The sequence below is a fragment of the Typha angustifolia genome, chromosome 6 (genome assembly GCF_048772165.1).
Source record: "Typha angustifolia cultivar Huaian chromosome 6, ASM4877216v1, whole genome shotgun sequence".
In the NCBI taxonomy this organism is placed as follows: Eukaryota; Viridiplantae; Streptophyta; class Magnoliopsida; order Poales; family Typhaceae; genus Typha; species Typha angustifolia.
The window spans coordinates 7,138,450-7,162,389 of NC_133244.1; the positions used below are offsets into that span (position 1 = coordinate 7,138,450).

Sequence of the window (23,940 nt, forward strand, 5' to 3'; positions counted from 1 at the left end):
ACATATATGTGTGCGTAACTTCCACAGCTGATAAAGAGGTTGGTATTATTTGGATCGTATATGCCATAACAGTGGATAAAATTACAAATCCATTTGGACCACTCCTTCCTCGCTAATGGTTAGTCAGTGAAAGGCAACTTTTCCGGAGGAAAAATGCTATACGAATTAAGAATTCGATCAGACATCTTTTAACTATGATTTAATTGAATGCTTAACAAAGGTTGAATAATACCGTTCTTTGCACAAAGAAGAAGAAAAATAAATTATCAAGTATATGAGTCCAACAATTCTGTCCCTTGCTTTAACAGATCAAACCTGTCATAATCAAGATGAATCTATCAAGCTAGTTCCAGAAATGCATCAGTTGTATGGATTATTGGCTATGGTAGGGCCTAAAACATAGAGCTCCGTATTGAAAACTGAACGGTTCTCATTCAAATCTCAGGATTCCACAGTTCTTAAAAAGGCATCAGAAAGACCTGGTTTCTGCATAGAAAAAACAAAGAACTTTCTTGAAAGCAGCCTTTCTGCAGCCAATTGCACATGATCAGTGAGACCCATATAGGATAGTGATAAGAACGACAGAAATGTAATGATGCTGGCAGAGTAAGTATCACCCATCCAATGGCAAAATAACTGTGATAGCTGCTTAAATTTCACCATCCCAGAGCTCGTCGTGGCTCTTATAAATGCTTTCAGGGTGAACAAAAGGATCACCTCTGATTAGCCTAACCTGTCAATCACAAACCAAATTATGTCTCGGAAACAATTTACAAAGAACGTCTGTTTTTCTATTTGCAATCTTTGAAATCAAAATGCAGACCATACAAGATGAGAACAAGTACTTTCAGCCAACATCTCAAACACAGTAATTGCTATATTGTTCACTCAGAGAGATTAAAGAGAGATAAGCACATTTGATTTGTGAAGAAGAAATTAGCATAACCCCTGATAATACAAATATTCAGAATATTACATCTAATATCATAAAAAGTTATAATGATTCTAGAAATTTATTCAGAAATATATATATATATATAATATTTATTAGAGAAGTGAAAACTTGCTGCCTACTAACTACTGATGTTGCTAAGATTTGAATCCCGAAACCTTTATACAACACAAGCCCTTTAACCAACTAAATACTATCTCATTGGTTACAAGGTACTTTATATTAAGTGTTCCTATACTAGGAGAAGGGAAACACTTAAAAGAATAAACTGCTACATTATGTGGTTTGTAGTTTGCTATCACTGCTATTAAATTGAATGTGGGAGTCAAATTTATTCCAATCAAGTCTGACACTGACAGAATTGGGCTACTTACCTGTTCAATTTCAGAGAACTTAACAAACAACTCTTCAGGAATAGACCAATCAAACAGTTCAATGTTTTCCTTCATCCTTGATTCTTTTGTGCTCTTAGGAAGGACAATATGGCCCATTTGAAGTCCCCAGCGTAAAGCAATCTGTGCAGGAGTTTTGTCCAGTTTATCTGCTACCATTTTCACAATTGGATTTGTAAGGATGCTGGTTCTGATCTTAGATGATCCTGGTGAACCTAATGGTGAGTATGCCTGTGAAAAGTGACAATACAAGGTTTCAACAATTAGAACATGCAAAATGAGGAAAAGTTACTGAATGACATTCGTGCAGTATGAGTTTCAAAACTTACTGAGAGAAGAACGCCCTTAGATTGACAAAATGTGTGAAGCTTAGTTTGATTCCAACAAGGGTGGCATTCCACCTGATTAACAGCTGGAGGGATGCGTGCTATAGCAAGCAAATCTCCCAACTTTTTGGAAGAAAAGTTACTCACTCCAATTGCACGAGCTTTTTGGGAATCATACAACTTTTCCATTGCTTCCCAGGTGGCAGGTATATCAAGCTGGACAAAATTCTCAGGACTGATGCTAGTTCCCTTCTTGACCCGAAAGGGCCAATGAACCTTCAACAAATGCTTAAAATGATCGGCTTTAAAAATAAGTGAAAACCTGACTACACCAACTAGTCCAATAGTTTTATAGGTACCATCTAGCTCGGAGAATCACCCCACAGTTGATAAGAATACTATGCCATATAGATTGCATTTTTTTATATATGCAAAACAAACCTCAGCAAGATCATATTGTCTTATCTTGATACACTATTTACAGAATAGTTATAGTTATGTATTTCATTATGGATGGCAGGTTGAGCAGGCGATTAATCAAAAACATACAGGCCTAGGAAATAAATTTATTAATTCCAAATGGCGTCATTAGGCAATCATGGTTACTAATTTTAAGTAGGTATTTCTTAAGCAACCATGGTCACGTCAGCACTGTAGGCTTCTTGCTGAAGACAAACATTTCTGTGATACCTGAATCAAGTAGAATTTTCAGAATTTGGGTCTTTGAGCAGGTTGCACTAAGATTGATTTAGTATGTGGTGTAAACAAGAGAAGTTAAGGGATGAGGTGCAAAGAGAGACTTGATAACAGCACATTGGAGTATGGTATGGTAAATGAGCTTTAGGTTTAAAGGCAACCACTTACTTCGAGAACACACTCACAAGTGCAAACTCTACAGAGGAAAGCTTAATGTTCCTAGGGAAACATGTAACTTGGATACTCCTACCTTGTAGTTAACAACATTAACAGATATCAAACTTCTTGATCCATCATCAAGTTTTCCATATTTCAAAAGCATTTACATATCAATAGTCAAGCCATTCAGAAAAGTAAAAGATATGATTCTAGATAATCTATTAATCCATCATTTGAAGCTATTCATTCATGGGTAGAATCTTTTCAAAGAATGTCAACTTTTGTCTGTCGGTATTTCAAATCTAGTTATTCACACAGGGAGAGAATACAAACATGCACACACATATAAATGAAAAGAGGTAGATAACACTCCTGCTAACTTGAGATCAAAAAAGAAAACTGTGAGAGACATCAAACTTAACAGTCGTTGACGTTGACTTACAAGATAAAGATCTACATAATCTAGCTGTAAATCTGTCAAAGTTGAGTCCAGTGCAACAGGTACATCTTCTGGGGCTAGATCAGTGCACCTGAAAAATTGTTGCCACTTTGCTAAGAATATAGAAAGAAGAATGATTAGCAGAGAAGCTGGATGCTTTTGAAGCATTGTCCAAGTGCCTAATATGCAGCAGTGGACTAAGGGAGATGCTCACCATAGCTTAGAAGTGATAAATAAATCTTCACGCTTGACTAAACCATCATCAAATAACTTCTTTAGAGCGACACCAATCTATGGATATAGTCATACAGATAATTCATTATAACAGCGTCGACTTAATCATATTCTATTATAAAATTAAATCAACAGGATCAATTTGCAGAATGCAAGGAGGAAGTAATTTTTCTTCAGAAGAAATCCCCTTTTCCTCAAAAGAACCACTTGAAACTATAGAAAGTAGGCCATATGATTTTGCAAGCCAAATTTCAAACTGTAAATCTATTGAACTATTAAGCAAGAAATATATAACTACTCATACCCATAGTGCATATTTAGATCACCAAAAGTAATCAAATTGCCCAAACCCAATTTTCAGTGTCATTATGTTGCCAGGTTCATTTTACTGATGCTGTCACACCCTTGTTCATTCAAGGATGAACAGGAATGCTCTATCCGCACAAAGTTCATTTATTAAAAAGCAAATAATATCAAGATAATTATCCACTTGTAAATTCTACATCATTATTCTGTCCCAAAAGCTTCAGTATACATAATAACAACATGTGAAATTGAATTCATCATTCTGAATCCTCTGTGATGACTGAAGATTACTCAAAATCACACTTCCCCAGAATGAAGATCTTCTTATTGCTACAATTAAGTAGCGCCTACCTTCATTCTTCTGTTGGCATCTCCCTTCATAAAAGTTCTTCTTTCTTAATTAATGAATGCAAAATAAACTAACAAAACGCATACCTGATTTCCCTTATTTAGCTTGATGTACTCATATTTTCCTGATCTTCTATACTCTCATTAAAATCCAAAAAGCAAGAAGGGATACATAATCACTGAAAAAGGAACTAATTCAAGAGTCCCGTTGCTTAGCTTCTTTGTCAGAGATAATATGCTCTGTTAGTTGTACGCTTAACTGGCAGAATGGGAAAAAAAAAATTAAGTGTTGAGAATATTATGCTTTGTAAGTAATTAAGTGGTTAATTAGATGTACGCTTTACTGGCAGAATGGAAAAAATGACGTGAATCCACCTACGTGCTAATTCATGCAAATGATCTCTCTAAGAGTTGAGAAAAACTAACACTATAACCGATCATTTATGCCAATTCGATAAAGACATCTTCTTATGATTCTTTCGAAAGCTAATAAGCGTGATAAATCACATACAAATTACTCAAGTATCCACCAATATCATCCAAAGCATCGATAATTGCAATTACCTCCTTCTCATTCCCGTACATCCGAGCACAATCTATATGACGGTAACCAGCCTGCATCAATACAAAGATAACGAGAGTCTCATAGATCATAGCCACGAAGAATATTTTCAACAACTACATATTTGAAGAATTCACGATGAGACGATGCATACTCTTATCTCATCAATATCACATATTCGACAATCGGATCAAAAACCCCCATTTTTTTAATTTAATTAAAAAAAAAAGATGAAATCTTTGGAAAAGAGAGAGACCACCACCTTAACAACCGCGATAATTGCATCCCCGACGACATCGGGATCGATGCTATAAGTGCCGAGGCCAACGGAAGGAATCTTAGCTCCGGTATTGAGAATAAAATGCCTCGCCATCTCGAACTGCTTGCTTTCTTGGAGAACAAAGCGGAGAACGGAGGAGCGAGATGCTCGAGAGAACTATAACGACACGAGTAGGTAGACGGTTCCGTACGACGCCGACTGCGCTGGGATTTTAAGTCTCTTTGCCACCGTGTCTTTCCGTCGTGTTGCCTGAGTTAAGAGAGAGAGAGAGAGAGAGAGACTTTATAACCATGGCACTTTTAACACATTCCATATGCAACATGTGTAGCAAAGACGTGGAAACGTCTAGCATCCCCTTATGGACCCTTGAGATCTTATCAGGATGGTTTTGGGTATGCATTCTCCTTTTAATGAAAATTAGATTATGGGAAACTGGATTTACGATTTTGATAATCTTAATAAGGATAAAAAGAAAATTTTAATCTTGTGGTTATTGCGAACTCTTTGTTTCTAATTATATAGAAATGAATTTGTTTCTAATTATCATATTTGGAGGAGAATGATAATGTTATACTGCTGCTAACAGAGGAAAAGAAGGACAAAAGAACTTGGCATTTTGTGGCTCCCCCCAGTCTGAATGTCTGCAAAATTAATGTTGACGTGGCTTTTGACATTCACAGTGGCACAGGGGGGTGGGGGTGGATTTTTAGAGACTGTAATGCTTGTGTCGTGATAGCAGGTGGAGGCCCAAGCAAAGGCATTGAAGTATCACATAGTGAAGCATAAGTTTTACGGGAAGCCCTAGTCTAATCTAAGGCAAAGGACATTAGACTTAGGAGCATTGTTGTGGGGACTAATTCTCAACTTCTGGTTCAATTAATCAACCAAAAGACAAGCATGTGGAGGTTAAGAGGATTAATTGAAGACCGTAAACATCTGATATGACAATTTATAAATTTTAAATTATGTCATGTATACTGTGAAGTCAATCAAGCAGCTCACTGGCTGGTATTTTACTATAAATATATCAACTCTAATTTTTGTTGGGATGGCTTAGAATTACCCCAGTTTCAAACTATTTTAGCTAGAGAGATGTATTTGGCTCTGACTTTTTTCTAATAAAATTTATCTTTTATTAAAAATATTAAAAAAAGAGGTTTATTTTGGTACCGATGCACTGTCCCCTCAGTCTTATATTTCGCTTCAATACCTGCATATGTATTACGTGCTTGATGCCCTAATTATATCAAGATGTAACTTAGATGGTTACCTGATTTAGATGACTAATCGGGTATGATTATCGAGGTCAAACCCGATATATCGAGTTGGGTTTTGGATATATTGTTGGATATCTGGTTTCTGTTTATTGTTCCTCACTTACGAATAACAAATTGTATCTATATTTTATTTCCTATTATAAATACAAATCTAATAATAATCATTTAAGGGAAAGAACAGTAGGCTTTACAGATTCATTAATTTTTAAATATTATAATAGTGTAGTTGATACAGAGATAAAGGGAGCTGTGCTCTTCAGCAAAAGCTCCAACATTTGAGCTATTTTAAACAGCATTGCAAATGGAAACACAGTATCAAACTTAGAGGTACACAGAATTGCTGGTTACTCTGCTACAGGGATCTTCTGCAGTGGGAGACGTAAGGATACGAGGCAAAACATATAGCACACAACTGAAATCGACCAACAAGAAGTTATTGTTCTTGGGAAGTGGAATCAGTTGATCATCGCCAATGACAGTTTGCAAGCTATAAATACCTCAGCAATAGTATCAAATAAAATAAGGTAATGGAATGTCACATAAGAATTAACAAAATTTAGCTATATTATGCATCATACGAAGGAGGTGCTTTTATCAGCATCGCTAACAAAGTGAAATAAGTAATGGACAAAGCAGTACATATCAACAACAATTTTGTGAAACAAGATTCGTAAAAGGAGACGAAGAACGTAATGTACGAGAAGGATACTTGATTTATCATCAAATACCAAACCTATAACTGGAAGAAGATAAGCACTGCTTAGATTTCCCCATCCCAGATCTCCTCCACACTTTTGTAAATGCCTTCAGGGTGAGTAAGAAAGTCTGCTCGAAATAGCCTAGCCTATATATCAGAAACCAGAACGTATGTAAGAAAATTTTACTATGCAGTAGGGCATTAAATGAAACGTGGGCTACTTGCCTGTTTGATTTCAGAGAATTTGGAGAGTAAGTCTTCTGGGATGGACCAATTAAATAGATCTATATTTTCTTTTATCCTTGCTTCATTTGTGCTCTTAGGAAGCACACTGTGGCCCATCTGAAGCCCCCAACGTAGAGCGACTTGCGCGGGAGTTTTGCCTAACTTCTTTGCAATTGAGTTGACAACTCCATTATTGATGGCATCACTACCTTTCATCCATGGTGTCCCGGGTGATCCCAGTGGTGAATATGCCCGTGACAAGCCCATGAGAGAATAATCAACACGAGTGAACACTGAAAGCTGAGGAACTATTGAATAGGCAACATAGGAAACATTGGAAATGACTTGAAAAACTTACTGAGAGATGAATATTCTTTGACTGACACAATGCATAGAGCTTCGCCTGTTGCCAAACAGGATGGCATTCCACCTGGTTGACAGCGGGAGGCACAAGTGCTATAGCAAGCAAATCCTCCAATTTCTTGCAAGAAAAATTGCTGACACCAATGGCATGAGCTTTACCAGATTCATACAGTTTTTCCATTGCTCCCCATGTGCCAGGTAAATCAAGCGGGACAGAGTTTTCAGGGCAGCAAATACTTCCCTTATTGACCCGAAAAGGCCAATGGATCTTCAATTAATAGTAGCACTGTCAGTAACTAAACCGATGTGAAAGAACTTAATTTAAAATCTTTAAAAGAAAAAAAAAATAGATCTCTTAGGTACAGGGCCTTCAGTAAATTTGAATAGTTAATACTCACCAAAGCAGCAGATTAATAGAGATTATTGCACCACAAAGATGCAGTCTACGAGCACCACAGAAGGCAATAACTAAAGCCCAGAATTCATATACTTCTTTGTATGCAATGCTGACAGTAGCTCAGTCGACAGAGCAACCCAATTTTTATTATCCATCAGAGATTATAAGTCAAAGCAGCACATTCCAAGTGCTTATGTTTACACAAGAATGGGTATAGAACCATGGTTAACACTCTTGACGTGGACATCACTGATAGAACAAATGGCGTATACCAGCGCAGAAGGTGTCGACATTTGATGGGAATTTAATTATGGTCGAATTTATTTATTACGTGATATTTATAATTTATTTATTTATTATTATTTTTTTAATTGTAGGTCTATATATATATCCATTGTATTTTTTTTTAGATTATTGAAAATTTTTAATTGTTCTCTCTAGTGAAGAAGGTCTAAAATTATTTTTAAGAGTAGAGGTGTAAAATCTCATCCCTCCTCTATCTCTTGTTTTTTTTTTCCACTTTCGCCTCCCCACCATGTTTTGCATCAATTCTCTTCCACAATTGCACTAACAAAGAGCAAGAAACAAAGGATGAAAACATAGGGGTGAATGCAACCCCAACGAAAAGAAAAATGGATGCAAGAACAGCAGAAAGCAGTCGATAGTGGTCACGAGTAGAAAAAAGAAACAATAATTGAAATATTCCAGAAGATGGAACAGAATAATACTATTACAGAAACTTACAAGGTAAAGATCTACGTAGTCTAGCTGCAAGTTACTCAAAGTTAAATCCATTGCCACCGGCACATCTTCTGGTGAGTGATCGCTGCACCTGTAAAATTTATTGTCGCCATGTTATCAATAGAAAGTAGCATATATATATATATAATCATGACTGCATAAAGAATATAGTAGTTTAGATCCCAAAAGAAACCAACCATAATTTGGAGGTAATAAAAAGATCTTCACGCTTCACTACACCATCACTGAGAAGCTTCTTTAGAGTAAAACCGATCTGCAAGCACCATAAGAAAGAGGATCACAGGATTGCAAATATGTGACATTCCAATCATTGAATTAATTAAGGTCCATTTGGGCAAAAAGGATGCATTTGAAAGGTCCTTATTGCATGGAAACTGTAGGCCATGCATGAAGCATCTAAACCAGAAATTATTATCTCAGAAAAGATATGATTACAAGAAATTATGGAAATGAATAACCCTTTCTCAGCCTATCCATAAACCATGTATAAAAGGTCAAAAGAACTCCACACACACAATGTTGGATATGTCATTTGTCTCAACTTTATACCTCTTACATTTCTTTGTTAAATGATAAATGAGATGCTTTATCTGTAAAAGTTCATTTACTAGTTGCAGTGTACAAGCGCATCAAAAGAGAATATCCCTACCCCAGTAATCTTGGGCCTTCTAGATCCAGTAACAAAACAGTATTATTCAAAATGATTGAAAACTTGCTTTTGATTGGACGGTTTATCAACAGATTTGACTGCACGCAACAAAAATGATTCATGCTTAAAACCTTGCTCTTCATAGAAAATAACCATACTAAGCAAATTTCTTTTGATACCACTAAAGACCATAGCAATACTTTAAAGCTGCCTACTACCCCTTAACAAGCCACCAAAAGTTAGCATATTTTTCAGTATCATCCTCATACAGCTGCAGCTTTCACATATATAGGGTCAACATAACGTGCTCAGATAATGGAGTAGTATCTTTTTAACATGTCGAAGCGTGCAATCTTGTCATCAAAAGCTTGAGCTAAATCATTTACCTCCTCCTCATTCCCATACAATTGAGCACAATCAATATGTCGGTAACCAGCCTGCACAAAAGTACAAGAAACAACCTTTTAGTTCATACTAAAGAATTCCCACAAAAACTATTTGAACAAATAATCACATGATAACTCATAAGAAAAGTTTAAAGTACTCTACATAGGTATCTTAAGACAAAAAGCCATCTCTGGAATGCGGATACCAAAGCACCAAGATCTAGTTTGCAATTGTCATGCATTTTGTTTAGGATTATTTTTAGAACTCTTGGAAATCTTCTGACAAGAAGAGAAGGCCAGGTAACGGGTTACAGGAATCTTCTAAAGAATTTCGACAACTGATACCATTTCAACCAGTTTTTAAGCAGCTTAGGAGTTATTGGTTTCCTGCAATTGAAGAAACTGCATATATGCATCTCATGTGTGATATGAAAATCAGTCATTATTTTATAAATATTATAATTTAGCATTTTCTGCTTTTAAATAAGCAAGCCGTAGCCTATGTTTTATTAAAACTTAATTAGTGGCAACCTTCCACCAAAATTCACCACAAGCTCAAAATCAATACCCTGTCACAATATATGGAGCCCAAAACAAAAGGTTCTCCAAACATCATCAACCTATCTAAACCAAAACATGCAAGCACTAGCAGTATCAACCTATGTAAACACCCACAAACATCTAAATGAAAAACATCCAATCATGCAGTACAAAGTAACACCAATTAATTTCTTGAGCAGAGTTTTATCTGCTAACAGCTCGGGCGGGTGGATACTAACCAGCACGGTAACAAGGATGTTACCTTATGCGAGAATGTTTTACTGGATTTGGCACAGTTATTAAGATGTTTCCTTTCCAATCAAGGACTCCACAACAAAGCACTTAGCTAAATAAATTGCCACCTTTTTTTTTATCTTCCCAACTTCAAATTATTCATTCTGAACTAATCTTTCACATGCTTTATATTGTTATTAATTCACACATCTCTTTTTTATTTGCCTTAGCACATGTCCTCCATATTGCACCTCAAATAAATGATCCACTGATTCGTCCCCTGAACAAAATATACAATCAGAACCTCTAGTCCAACCTATTTTAATCAAATTATCTTTGGCCAGCATTCTATTATTATATACTAACCAAAAAAAAATCTCTAACTTTTAAAGGAATCTTCATGTACCAAATTTTTAGTAGACCTTTCGAGATCATACCTTTTGTTTAAGAATATATACAAAGACTTTGTAATGAAGATCCCATTTTTCTCAAACCTCCATTTAACTCTATCAGCTCCTCTGTCATCCTAACTGCAATTTTCTGTCACAAAGTTAATCAACTACTGCTCCTCTATTAACAAATTTTAAGAGAGCATCCTTCTATACTTCAGATTCTAGCATCTTCTCTCAGTCCACATATCATTCACAATAACCTCATTATCCCACACAATCTGAAACAGCTGAAAAAAATCTGACAGCTAGATAACACTCCACCTAAATGTATTTCCAAAACTTAAATTTTTTTTTACCATTGTGGCCTCCCACTGCATCCCAACCTTAAAAATTGTTTCATTCTGAAGAACCCCCTTCTAAAACGAAGAAATTCTACCAATGATTTTTTTTTTTGAATAGTATCTTTGTATAACAACTGAAGCCCATATATGATTATCTAAATTTAGCAGTCTCCACCACCATTTAGCCAATAATAAGCTATTCAATTCCTGCAAACTTACAATCTCTATGACACCATACTCTTTTCTCTTGCACATATTATTCTAATTAACCAAAGCGTAACCTTTCTTATTATCCACAGTGCCATGCCACAGAAAATTCTTCTCAACTTATTAATTCTCTTGCACATTTAAATCGACATATTAAAGAAGGAAAGAAAGCATTAAGGAACTACACTCCATACAAAATTAATAAGAGTGATACCGCCACTTAAAGATAGCAGTTTTCTTTTCCATCCAGTGAGTCTCATTTTCACTTTTTCAATGACAAGTTTCCAATCTTTTTTTCTCAACTATCATGTGGGAGACCAGATACTTGATCGGCAACTCCATCTTACAATTCAAAAGAGCAGCTAACTCCATTTCTTTCTCTTTGTTTGTTCCTAAATATACCAAAGAGATCTTTTCAAAATTATGTACATAATATATCTACTTTTAATAAATGCACTCTGATAACAAAGTATTAGATCATCAACTACCTGACAATTTGTCAAAGCTTTCGTGATTATTTTATAACTGTAATTTAATAAACTGATAAATTGAAAATTTTCAATTCTGCTAGCCCCACCTCAGTCTATACAAGTTGCACTCTCCAGTATAAAAAGCATTGAACATAGCCAAAATCTTATTTTTAACTACGTCCCAAAAATGATGAAAGAACATATCAAATCCACCTTGCCCAGGAGCCTTGTTTTCCACCGTACAAAAACAGTATGATGAATTTCCTCCTCACTAAAGGGAATAAATGAAGTCGTAGCTTTGTCCAAAAGTCTATTATCAACTAAGAGATCACCAATCATAGTCAATCTCCAATTACTCAGTCCCAAATAACTGTTCATAATAATTAGTAATGAGGTCACTAATTTTCCTGAGATCAGTAGACTATTCCCTTTCAATCTGAATTCAAAAATATATTATTTCTCCTCCTACCATTTGCAACATTATGGTAATAACAAGTATTGATATCACCTTCGATTAACCACAATTGCCTAGATCTCTGCTGCCACTTTAGCTCCTCTTGCGTATGTGGTTATTGTAATAGTAACACATCAGCTTCTCTACTCTTCACTTCCCCTCTATTAAGGTTTCTCTCCTCCTCCAGCAAATCAAGTTGATTCACAATCTGAATCAAATTATTTTTTTGAGCCTGATCTTGTTGCGATCCGACCACATATGTTAAGTCAAGTAAAGTTAAGTCGAGTTTAGTTTAGTCAGGTGAGCTATTAAGACAAATCAAAATAAGTCATGACAGCCCTTAAGATAAGTCTAATTAAGACAAGTCCAAATGAGTCAAGACAACTCTTAAGGCAAGTCTAATTAAATCAAGTAAGCCTTTTAAGACAAGTCCAATTAAGTTATGTAAGTCTTTAAGGCAAGTTTTAATTCGAATCGTATCAGTCTTTAGGGCAAAATCCGAGTAGGACTCATTGTATCCCACCTCTATATATAGAGGGTAGGGCTTATTGTTAATCATGGAAGAATCCAAGTATCCAAGTATTGAGAATTAATTGAGTCTAATTATTTTCTTATTATCATATTTACCATTTCATTGTAGCTATTAGATCGTCTTTACCTTTTTAGGGGTAGATCATAGCCGTAGATCCTTCAAGGCTTTCAAACCCTAGCCATCTTCTACCTCCAACAACCACTCTACAATATGGCCATGCACCACCATCATTGGTCTTCCGCTACCCTCCGATGACCGCCACAACGTCAGATATTTACCATTAGGCCCTTTCTGACCTATCTCACTAGAGCCATTAGAATCCTAACTAACGAGGCTATCTCTATTTAAATTTTCATAATTTTCTTATGTCTAGATCGGCCCAGATCTGGTTCATAACAGATCTTCCCTCCTTAAATATAATTTAGCATTTCTAAGTGCTAAGTTAAGTCTATTTGGTTTCTCATTTAAAGGTCAGATGCAACATCTAAAAATACACAAAACCGAACGGTTCCTAGTTCAGTATATTCCAGCTAAATTTTGATAAAAGGTTGCAAGAGTTTAGCGTACATCATTAGATGGTATACATATCACATTTCTCACTAAATCTATTAAAAGTAAACCGTACATATAAGAAAGAATAGAACTCGTCGTGATTTCAAATTAAGATTATGAATTAAAGATGTACGAGAGAAACAAGGTAAAGGAGGAATGGGGAGATCAAATGTGAAATTCCAAACAACCGCAAGAATGTTAAACAATAATACGCGAAGAATAAGCAGCGGGCGTCAAAACCCAGATACATTGAGATATCTTAACAATGTGAATACGAAACGAAAGGAGCGGAGAGAGATGAAGATTTCAGGACCTTGATGGCGGTTTCAACGGCATTTCCCACGACGCCTGGCTCGGATTGCCACGTACCGAGGCCCACCGAGGGGATCTCGGCGCCGGTGTAGAGAGTAAAAGAGTAAGCCATTCCGACGAGGAGAAGAAGTAAATGGATCAAAACTGGTGGAAGAATCGAAGAGTAAAGTAAATTCGTACAAGCAGCAGGGCGTTCTAAAATTTTTGGAAACTTTGCAAATAACACCTTATTTTTTGCATTTATCATTACTCACACTCTAATTGTTGGAAATCACAATCCAATCATTGTCTTTCGCTCTCATCAATCATACAACCGAGCAAAATTTTTGGGAAAATTTATCATTTTTCCTTTTTTTTTAATTATTTATATCCTCTCATAGGGATTAAATTTTTAACGTATCAAAATTATATTTGAGTTCACCAAACAGCAGCTAATAAAAGAAAGAATACTTTATTACTTTGAAAAAATAAAACTAAAATTACCAAAAAAAAAACTTACAATTTGGCCTTAAATATTGTTCCACAATTTGAGTCTTAGATTCAATCAGCGAATTTCATTAATAATCCAACCTTAAAATCTGCTTCAAGGGTTTCAGTAGTAACTTGGAAATTATCACATCACTCGCTAATTAGGTTCCAAGCCTAATTATTTCGGAATATAATGAAATTATAAATTACAGCTCTAATAAAGTTATAAATTTAACACAATACGATGAGACGAGAAGAAAGTATGAAAAAAAGAATCTATTAAATATGTTGATATAAAATAATTAGAATCCTAAGCAAATAACGTGGAGGACGTAATGCAACCCATGCTCGATCCACGAACAGTGAGGAGTCTAAAGATATAGGTGGAAGCCTTGCAACGCTACACTGATAGATAACTAGACACTGACATGGAATATAAAAAGAAAATTTCTTGGCTATAACTTATCCTTTAATTAGCTTGAGATGTGAAAATGATGTGATTAGGACAAGAAAGTTTGCCGCCACTAAAATGGTCGTTTGTACGACCGCGTATAAAGTCTGATGGCTATAAGAAATTCATGATCGACTACTTATCTTATCAATTGGATTTTTAAGGGAAAAGTTTATCTTTTCTTTCTTTAAGAATAAAATAACTATGTATCTCTTTCTTAGATTGACATTATATTCATTGGTCCAGCTAATAATATAAGACGTAAGTTTTAACTCCCCATTTGTGTGATAAAATTGATATTTGATAAGATTTTTTACTGAGGTACTATATGTATTTCAAAAAAAAATTAACTCATTTATCAATGTATATATATATATATATATATATACCTTGCTTTAATATTCGCGTATCAGAAATTCAGACCTCATGGGGATGACGTGGTAGGCCTCTATCCACTTTATCACTTCCGTCCTTCGTACGTTATAACTGCTGTCCACCGTGGAGAAAAGTGCATCATGTCTTACCTTTGGAGGCTCTTATCCGTGGAATGGGTAAAGCCAGGGATATCCACAGGTTGTCGTTTTTATCCACGCGAGAAATGGAACGAGGAGAGGCTGGAAGGAATTGGAGGAGGATCACCTCCGCAATCACCAAGTAGAAATAAAGGGCTGGGAATAGAGACACCATACAGTTATTGATTATAATTTCTATTCCCATCGCTATCCTTGTGTTTTGAAAGCACAAGCAGAATTCAAACTAGCTAGCTGCATCTTGAATCCCCGTCCCCAAATTAATTCCTGTCTCTTTCCGAAGTGTATGCACATCTAACCACCAAGCCAAGTGTAAGAGGCACTTCCAACTTTGCAAACTATTAAATGCTTGATAGCCAAAAACTCTAGAACTTTTTCCACTGGACAACCTAAGTCTCCTATTGTACCCCTAGTGGCGGCTTGGAAGTACAGGGAATATGACCACAGAGCAATTCAAAAGTAGAGAAAAAGTAGCAGAGGGAGAGATAAAGAAGGGAGAGTAGAAGAGAGTTAACGTGAGAGAATGGGGAAAGACTTCAATAGAGACCGCTAAGAAAGTAGCTCATAGCTTATTACTCAGTCCATACCTTCGAGAGAAGAAATAAACAATCATTTAGCAGCGAACAAGAGCTTGCATTCAGCCTTTGTATTTTATTACATTTGCAGCAGGGGAAGAGAACAAGAAATGGAATGGCGGTTCCAAAATAACTAGTACAAAGTACAACAACAACTTTCGATGTCTAGGCACACGCTACTCTCCTATCTACAAACCTGACTATAAATTTACTTCCATGAGCACACGGCTAAAAGCTAGCATGCATAATGCAACTGAATGAAGGACGTCAAACTGATTATACTTGCATACAGAAGAGGAAACATAACACCCACAAGATGCATAATGTGATATCCTAATGCACATTTTAATTGATTCAGATCTCCAAGGTCACATGACAATCTCAGGCTTCAGGATGCTAGACTTAATCTCCTTGTGAGGGAGGACAACACCTCCGTTGCTATATATCTCATCACCCACATGCACGTCCTCCCCAAGGATGGTCATGTTCTCAACTCGAGCCCATTGCCCAACGGTGGAGTGCCATCCGATGATACTGCTGGAAATGCATGAGTGCTTCTTAATGCGTGCACCTCGCATCACTGTGCACCTTGACAGCCTTACTCCGGATTCCACCACGCAACCAGGTCCAATAGCGACATCTGGCCCAATCAGACATCCTTCTCCGATCACAGCACTTTCATGCACCAAGACATTGCCCACAATTTGTGGACCGGCAGCTAACTTGGAGGATGATTTCTTCCGAAGGGAATCTAGATAAAGCCTCAGGCCAGTAATGTAGTCCTTTGGCTGACCAATATCCATCCAAAACCCAGGTAATACCATACCAAAGAGCTTTCGATCTGCTGCAATTTTAGGGAAAACCTCTTTCTCAATAGAAGTGGGTTTCAGTTCAATCCGGTCTAGGACAGATGGATTCAACAAGTAAATTCCAGCATTAATCTTGTTGCCCACAAATACTTTTGGTTTCTCGACAAATCTATCTACCTTTCCAGTTTCCTCCTCCATAACCACGACACCATACTTGGATGGCTCATCTACCTGTCAGAGAAGATGGTCAGCTCGCATATGAAATGATCATGGAACAAAGCAATACAAAGATTAAGACCTTACCTTTGTTACCATAATTGTAGCCTCTCCACCATGTGACTTGTGAAACTTTACAAGTTCTGCAAATGGGTATTCGCTAATAACATCACTGTTGAGAACAAAGAAAGGTTCACCAGAACTATCTATAAGCTTGTCTCTGGCTAGAGCCAGCGGACCAGCAGTCCCTAGTGGCTCGGTTTCTTGAGAACAGGTTATCTTGATACCAAGCTTACTCTCGAAGTCCTTCAAAAAGGTAAGCATGACCTGAAAGATCAGAAGAATCTCAATAATGTTACACAGATCTTATGCAGAAATAATTTATTAAACTACTGAAATATGAAAAGAACTTGAAATGCAGGAAAACAGCTCTTTTACCTCAGGTTGGTAATTGATGGCCAGAACAACTTCAGTCACCCCAACTTCTTTCAAAGCCTCAATCTGCTCAGACAAGTTAGATTCTCGGTTAGAATATTAAACTTAATGTCAAGAAGTTCTTCATAGTTATAGTGTGAATTAGAGACAAGCTACACAAATCATTATTTCAATTGTGATGACCGCATGTATTATTTTTCTTTTTGAAAGGAAGCAATTCCAGACTAACATGCAGCCAGAGCTATGAAAAACCTATGAGGCGTCCACCTACCAAAGCATACACTATATAGGAATCAGATTCGAATAAAGAAAGAAATAACAAGGATTCACATGGTTCTAAATTATCAAGAATAAGTGTAATTTCCTGTTTACCATCAAATAATTCAAAAGAAAAGAAGATGATAACCAAATATATGGGGCATGAAAATGGCTACAATAATTTCCTTGGTCGATATGGAATGATTGTAACATCTTGTTCATCTTTCAGAATGAGGACTGTAGCTTTTTAATGACTATCCCAAAAAGGGACAAGACTAATTGTAGGTGAAATTACTAAGGTCATAGTTAACTATACATACTGTACAATATGATGAAATTCATTTTTCCTATTCTTTATATCACACGCATGAGGAAAGGGATCATATACCTGATGCAGGATCATGGGTTTGTTACCAAAATCAACCAGTGGCTTCGGCACACTAAGTGTCAGAGGCCGAAGGCGTGTACCAAATCCTCCAACAAGAATTAGAGCCTTCATGGTAAATACCTCCCTTCTTCCTACAGATCATATGGAATATATAAGTAAAAGAAAATTCACAATAATCCATGCTTATATCCCATCATGCACTAGAAGAGAAAAAAATCATTCACAGAGATGGATTCTGACAACTATAAATAAGGAAATCAACTTGTTCACAAAGGAAGCAAAAGCATCAGCCTGGTGTCAACCCAAGTTTGGAAATCTCCTCTCAGCAGTGAAGAGATAAGTATCACAGTGCCTTGGAATAGAAACAAGAAAACCATGCTGATTTAAAGCTGTGATCAAGCAAGCACAGAAAAGTGCACAATATCCCAACAAGTGTCCTATAACACATAAAGACTGGTACGGTTAAAGATGCAATTGTCCTTATATACTAGCTGTATTGGACTAAAATTTCTAGCAAGTACAGGCTGGCTTCCTCAATTGGAGAAGACAAACCATTAATTTGATAGTGAAAGAGAAATTTGTGTACTAGTTTACATCCTTTTTTACTGATAAAGGTAAAATCACTGATCAATGACCGCAACGACTTTCCAGTGATAATTATATATAACAATTATATAAAGATACATTACAATTAAGCAAAACAAAATTTTTGCATGCTTAATCCTCTAAATCAAAAAATAATAATAATAACAGAGAATTAAATTACTATCTGCAATTAGTCAACAGAAAGTGCCAAAATTATTTAAAGCTCTCATCCTAAACTCAAGCAAGGGACACGAACCCAGCCAAAGTTCGAATTTCAGAATAGATGCATTTTACCTAAACTTATATAAGGTAAAAGGGTGCCAAAAACTTAATCTTTTTCTATAAGCATCAGACATAGACTAGGAAATAATTTAGTTTTAAAACAAACATACAGAAAAAATAAAAAAGAGAACCACACTTTTTTACACCAGATCGATCCAAGTCTAAACTTGAAAGCACCATCCCACAGATGCAAAACCCTAACCCAAGAATGTTCGACGACGAACCGGTTAACAAATCCAGCAAATTAACCAAATTTCCGAGGAAGAAACCGAAAACGATCTGCACAAGGATCAGATTAAACGAAAAAAAAAATCCAAAAACTCCAGGGAAGCCAGATCTAGCGAAATAGAAGACAGAGAGCAAGGATTTGAGGGAGACTTAGGAATATTACCGAGAAATTGGAACAGATTCAAGCACAGGAGAGAGAGAGGGATTCCTTCTTCGAATGGGGAAGGAAGACTACCTAATCTTTTAAGCTCAACGAACCGGTGGGAGATCTCTGGCCCTTTTTATAGGCCCCGCCACAGTGGGATTTTAACTTAAACTCTTCTTTTTCCCGAAATTTATATCTACTCTTCGAATATGTACGACTAAAAGGATCCGCTGTTTCCTTAAAAACAGGCTGAACTCGATAGCGTGAACTCCCACGTCTGCACGAGTGATGCCAGGGGTAAGAGGTACGACACCTAGACGAACGCTTTCTTCACATGCTGATAAAAGATAAGAGGATGATGCTGAGGTTACGCGTTCGAATTCTCTCGTAAATATTAAGATTAATATTCAAGTTGCAAATATTTGAGAAGACGGTGATTATTATACTAATTACAAATTGTTGGTACATATATATATATAGCCAAAGTTTCGCTGTTCGGACTAAAGCAGCGGATCCTTTACAAGACACCGTGTCCTCGGCGTGTCATTCGCCACGAAGGACGGGGGGGGGGGGGTCCGGTGTGCGAATTTTCGTGGTTACGTTGGATCCGGTTTTCTTTAATCGCTTTCTGCGGTTCAAGAAACCGGTTCACTTCCGCCGGAATTAAAGTCTCCGCGCTATTTTGCATCGCGAAGTTTGATAAAATTGTTTTAAAAATGAATGGTTGGTCAATGACTGCTGAACGCTGTTCGTGGATCACGCATATTTATCAATCACAAACTGGCCTTTAAACCCAGCTAAATTGACACTTTTAGGACGATAGTGCCCTTTGGGTACTATACAGTAGTAACATGGAAATATAATAAAAAAAATTATAATTTAAATTAAATAGTCAGCTATAAACCTACCACTCGGTGCATCCTACGCATAAGTTAACACTTATAAAAACACTCTTTTTTTAGTATTATCTTTTCTAACTTTTTTTGTGTGACAATTTATAACTGCTCGAGATGGAACACATGATGTTTACTCATTGAGGATAATGTACCAAATGCCGAGAGTTCATTCAGTTATTCGGCAAAATGTACTTTCGAATAAAGAAGATAATTATATATGCTCCATTATACGTGATAGGAACTTGGAGGCACTTAGGATGCTCTTGCTTTCCACGTTCTGAAACGAATAGAGAGTAAGATTATGTGCATGATAAAGTTAATTATGTGTAGCTTTACAGGTTGGAATTAGACTAGTTCGCACTTCTAATAATTTTGGCGTTTGAGTAGGATGACCTCTCTATTAATAATTTGAAGTTTGCCAGTGATAGGGTGTTCAACTGCGGTAATTTAGCTTTGGACCACCGGTGTTCAATTATTCTATTGCCTTATTAGCGGGTATAGCCAAGAGAGAGAGAGAGAGCCATGGGTTACCATTTTAATCCTTTTATTTATTTATTTTGACAAATTTAGCACAAGTGGGATCGACTCGAAAGAGAATCTAGGATATACCGTTAGCTATATGCTAGAGAAAATATATTATTATTTAATAGCTTAAGTTTATAGAATAGTTGATTAGTTAATTTAATATTATAGCAGAGGACCTAACTATGAATTATGTTAAACTAATTTATCATTCAAAATATTAAAATTTATTTATTTAAATTAAACTCACTTTTTGGGACAGTGGCCTGTGCAGAGAAGGTGGATTTGTAAATTAATCCTCTCTAATTCGCAAATTATAGTCAAACCCTTTTTTAAACGCTTCTCCTTCTATAACAGTTAGCGTGTCTTTTTAATTTTTATTTTTTTCCTCTTTTCTCTGCTGTCTATTTCAAGTTAGGCTGCTCACGGTATTGGACTCGTTGGTCTTACTAATAATATATAATATGTTATGAATAAGAAATTAATTTTTTTTCATTAGTCCATAAAAAGAACTTTTACCCGTTCTCAGTTGTACCATATCATCGTCATCCGTTCCGACTCCACGTGGACTGGGTCCCATCTACACGTGAATTATGTATCCCAACGATAACAAGTGTCCCTACTTCTTTAATGTGATGAATCAAAAGCTATTTAACGTTTAAAGTTACCTAATGAAATGTTCTAAGTTGAAATGTCACAATAATATCTCTTTATCATGATATGGTAATTTATTATTCAGATGATTTTGGATCTAATCATACAAGAGTTTGTCTCATTTAGTACCTCCAAGATGAGCACGAGAATCACATGGATCTTTGCCTCCATCCAAGTTTGGACTCTTCTCCTAGCCTTCTAGTACTGATTAATTAAACTTTCATTAATGTTTAATATTTATGAAAAATTAAACCTATAATTTTTATCATAGATCAGCTGGAATTGATCATTAGACTATAATGGGGCTCTTTCTTTTGAGTTCAAAATAATGGTAGATTGAAAACTACATGCATTAGTGTTGCAATAATTTGAGTCAAGGTAGGAGCTTGGTCAACAGACTCAACACCAGTTGGAGATGTAACTTCCTTCCTTAGTATACCATGATATGATAAGATATAATATGATATGATAAGATATGATGTGATATGATACAATACGATGATACATGTGTATATAATTCCATCTAATTATCTTTGGTTTTTTTTTTCTTCATCTAGAACGAAATAGAAGCCCTCTTCTTATCTTATAATGCAGATAGATTCAAAAATTGACTTGTGTTCAATTTCTTCTTAGTCATGAAATTGTTTTACTCTTATTCTTAGTTTTCTATCAAATAAGCTTTAGTTCAGAAGGGAATTGGACCCTAAATTGGCCTATGTCATGCACTTGGGCTAGAGCTTCTCAGCCCAACGAGGAGGAGTTAGAACTTAGAACTCTGGGCCAGGGCATTTTGCGGCTATTTTTGAGAAAAGAGAGGGTCAATTTGTAAATACTGAAAAGGAAGGGATTGATTAATAAAATCTTCAAATGTAGGGTGTCGTATGTAATTTTCTTCTTCTAAAATTCTTCTCCAATACCTGAAACATTACACAGCAGTACAGCACCAGCACAACAGAGCAGGCCTCCTTTAGAAGACCCATACCTTATTGAATTGAGGAAATTAAAGTAAACCAAACCATTCACAATTCCTTAAACTTTTCCATCACAAACTCTACGCTAAGCCATAGACATCAACCTTGATCACCTTTGCAATCTACTGCAGTCCGGTACTAGCCTTTGTGGAGTTCGACGGCGAAGAAATGAAGTGGGTCTCTGCCGACCGGTGTCTCCCGGAATCACCCGGCAAATGAACGTAGAAAGCCGGCGGCGGCGACTCATTGAACAACAGACTTCCTAGAGGAATTTGCTTACTTTTTCTGTACTGGACTATGGCTCTATATATAAATGGAATGAGACCTTCCATTTTGAACACAAAAGGCTTGAGAGAGATATAGTGAAGAGAGGCTTAATGGTTGATGCTTGAGAAGGTGGGAGAGTGATTGGTTTAAAAAGAGTGGGAGTTTGAGGTAGAGATGGCGTGGAGTGATGAGTATAATAACATCTGAAGGGAGGGAGATTTAGACTTCAACGCAAAAGTAGAACAAATCTTAGAAGGGCTATGAAAACTATGACATCTTACCTACTCCAAATGATATGTGTTATGATGGCGTAATCGGATGGAAGTATTAGGCCACACCAAACTCACAACCTCGTCACCACTAACTCCTAGGATTAGATTAGTATAAAATTTGGTGTTTCTGGAATTGATGGTAGAAGTTCCTTTCATCTGCAGTAAAGCAAACTGTCTTAGAATATGATGAGATAATCCAAGAATTGATTATAATTTTGTGGGCTTCAATGGCAAAAATTAGCATACCATTTTATAGCTTCTTAGATTATGTTACTTCTTCTCAATCTTGCTGTAAGATAATGCTGAAACTTATCCTGACATAAAGAAGCTCAGACATTTGCTACAATAAGTCGAATCTCTACCCAGATAGCAACAGTGGTCAGATTCTTATGTGCATTTGTGGAAGTACTACCAGCGGATTGTCCTAAGGTGGCAACTGGAACAAACTAGGACTACTGTAGTATATATCCTGCATAATCTGAAGCTTATCCACTCAATCTTTTATGACATTTTAAAAGGTTCATACTGGCTTTAGCTCAACTATGTCAGAAACATCCAATTGGGTCTATGATTATATTAATGAGCTGTCATATATTCTTCAAAAGGCAATGTCAGTCACTGTTGAGATGTCATACCATCAATGATCTCATAAGATATTTGGGCAATCAACTATTAGTAGGATTCTACTTATATATATATATATATATATGGCTCTTTGACTCTATTGATGTTACATTGCTGACATACTTAAGTCTATGAACTACATATATAGAATTAAATGCAAGTGTTAATCCTTGCTAGAGTGATACTAGAACTGGACCCTTCATGATTGTCCTAACTGAAGTAGAAAACTAATACATAAAAGGAAGCTTATATTGTATTAGGGAAAGCTTCTAATGGCAGAAGCCATACATTTTTTAGTCAAGATGTTTGGCTGCAATAAGAACTCATGAAAAGTTCCAACTTCTTGTGTTGATTTTTTGGTTTTATCCCTATTTCTTATAATATGAGCAGATGTCTTTGTGGTTTAATCTTGCATTCTATTGCCAAGAAGCAATGCCACTGAGACGGGGCTACTCTGATGTTAAATTTCACCAAAATGGAGTAGTTGAGAAGCTAACAGTCGAAGTTCATATCATACAAAACTTGATCTTTATGAATTACCCTTATAAGTATGAGATATCCAAATTAGTCATTGAATTATACACAAGAAGAAAGTTTTGAAGCAGAAAACCATGGGCACCATACCTGCTGCAGAAGCTTCTAATAGCTATATTTCTATCATTTTCTATCTCACCAACAATTGTGCTGACATCTGAAATATGAATCCAAACAAGGGCAGATGGTGATCAGATTGAAAAACTTTGAATTCCAACAATGATCTCGGATAGGCACCTGCAATTATCGGAAAAGATATTCTCGATTAGAAATCGATGTTCTTGAAGTCAAATCGTACCTTCATCCTGATAGCAACCCAGAGCAGAGTCTCTGTGAACAAGATGAG

General features: G+C 36.2%; 3 protein-coding genes across 6 annotated transcripts; all 3 read right to left on the reverse strand.

Moving 5' to 3' along the window:
• Positions 1-182: 182 nt before the first annotated feature.
• Positions 183-5,018, reverse strand: LOC140760828 (NADPH-dependent aldo-keto reductase, chloroplastic-like). 2 transcript variants are annotated; one of them, XM_073097857.1, is made up of 7 exons: positions 4,677-5,018; positions 4,417-4,467; positions 3,179-3,255; positions 2,968-3,055; positions 1,674-1,946; positions 1,327-1,575; positions 183-728 (listed from the first exon to the last, which is right to left on the reverse strand). In XM_073097857.1, exons 1-7 carry the CDS (start codon positions 4,785-4,787, stop codon positions 714-716), a joined length of 864 nt encoding a protein of 287 aa, XP_072953958.1. In that variant the 5' UTR covers positions 4,788-5,018; the 3' UTR covers positions 183-713. The 2 variants fall into 2 exon arrangements, with proteins under 2 accessions (XP_072953958.1, XP_072953957.1); XM_073097856.1 differs by having other exon boundaries at positions 189-733; positions 4,677-5,015.
• A 1,147-nt stretch (positions 5,019-6,165) lies between these two features.
• On the reverse strand, positions 6,166-13,674 carry LOC140761274 (NADPH-dependent aldo-keto reductase, chloroplastic-like). Of its 3 annotated transcripts, none has more exons than XM_073098541.1 (8): positions 13,486-13,674; positions 9,451-9,501; positions 8,592-8,668; positions 8,398-8,485; positions 7,416-7,524; positions 7,252-7,323; positions 6,894-7,102; positions 6,166-6,815 (listed from the first exon to the last, which is right to left on the reverse strand). In XM_073098541.1, the coding sequence occupies exons 1-8, from the start codon at positions 13,594-13,596 to the stop codon at positions 6,732-6,734; spliced, it is 801 nt and encodes a 266-aa protein (XP_072954642.1). In that variant the 5' UTR covers positions 13,597-13,674; the 3' UTR covers positions 6,166-6,731. The 3 variants fall into 3 exon arrangements, with proteins under 3 accessions (XP_072954642.1, XP_072954641.1, XP_072954640.1); XM_073098540.1 differs by having other exon boundaries at positions 6,894-7,186; positions 13,486-13,673; XM_073098539.1 differs by having other exon boundaries at positions 6,894-7,193; positions 7,252-7,524; positions 13,486-13,672.
• A 1,871-nt stretch (positions 13,675-15,545) lies between these two features.
• LOC140761414 (probable mannose-1-phosphate guanylyltransferase 1) lies at positions 15,546-19,022 on the reverse strand. The gene is made up of 5 exons (XM_073098724.1): positions 18,873-19,022; positions 17,615-17,745; positions 16,972-17,034; positions 16,621-16,860; positions 15,546-16,548 (listed from the first exon to the last, which is right to left on the reverse strand). The coding sequence occupies exons 2-5, from the start codon at positions 17,723-17,725 to the stop codon at positions 15,877-15,879; spliced, it is 1,086 nt and encodes a 361-aa protein (XP_072954825.1). The 5' UTR covers positions 17,726-17,745; positions 18,873-19,022; the 3' UTR covers positions 15,546-15,876.
• Positions 19,023-23,940: the final 4,918 nt, after the last annotated feature.

What these genes read in the sequence shown, in the direction of transcription:
- LOC140760828 (XM_073097856.1), bottom strand. Translation starts at nt 4,787, where the DNA reads ATGGCGAGGCATTTTATTCTCAATACCGGAGCTAAGATTCCTTCCGTT. An exon ending in ATTATGTAGATCTTTATCTT is followed by an intron (nt 1,947 to 2,967) that starts GTAAGTCAACGT and finishes CATTTGTTGAAG; the next exon opens with GTTCATTGGCCCTTTCGGGT. An exon ending in AGTTCTCTGAAATTGAACAG is followed by an intron (nt 734 to 1,326) that starts GTAAGTAGCCCA and finishes TGTGATTGACAG; the next exon opens with GTTAGGCTAATCAGAGGTGA.
- LOC140761274 (XM_073098539.1), bottom strand. Translation starts at nt 13,596, where the DNA reads ATGGCTTACTCTTTTACTCTCTACACCGGCGCCGAGATCCCCTCGGTG. An exon ending in CCGTTGAAACCGCCATCAAG is followed by an intron (nt 9,502 to 13,485) that starts GTCCTGAAATCT and finishes ACTTTTGTGCAG; the next exon opens with GCTGGTTACCGACATATTGA. An exon ending in CAAAGAATATTCATCTCTCA is followed by an intron (nt 7,194 to 7,251) that starts GTAAGTTTTTCA and finishes ATAGTTCCTCAG; the next exon opens with CTTTCAGTGTTCACTCGTGT.
- LOC140761414 (XM_073098724.1), bottom strand. Translation starts at nt 17,725, where the DNA reads ATGAAGGCTCTAATTCTTGTTGGAGGATTTGGTACACGCCTTCGGCCT. An exon ending in CCATCAATTACCAACCTGAG is followed by an intron (nt 16,861 to 16,971) that starts GTAAAAGAGCTG and finishes CTGATCTTTCAG; the next exon opens with GTCATGCTTACCTTTTTGAA. An exon ending in CTACAATTATGGTAACAAAG is followed by an intron (nt 16,549 to 16,620) that starts GTAAGGTCTTAA and finishes CTTCTCTGACAG; the next exon opens with GTAGATGAGCCATCCAAGTA.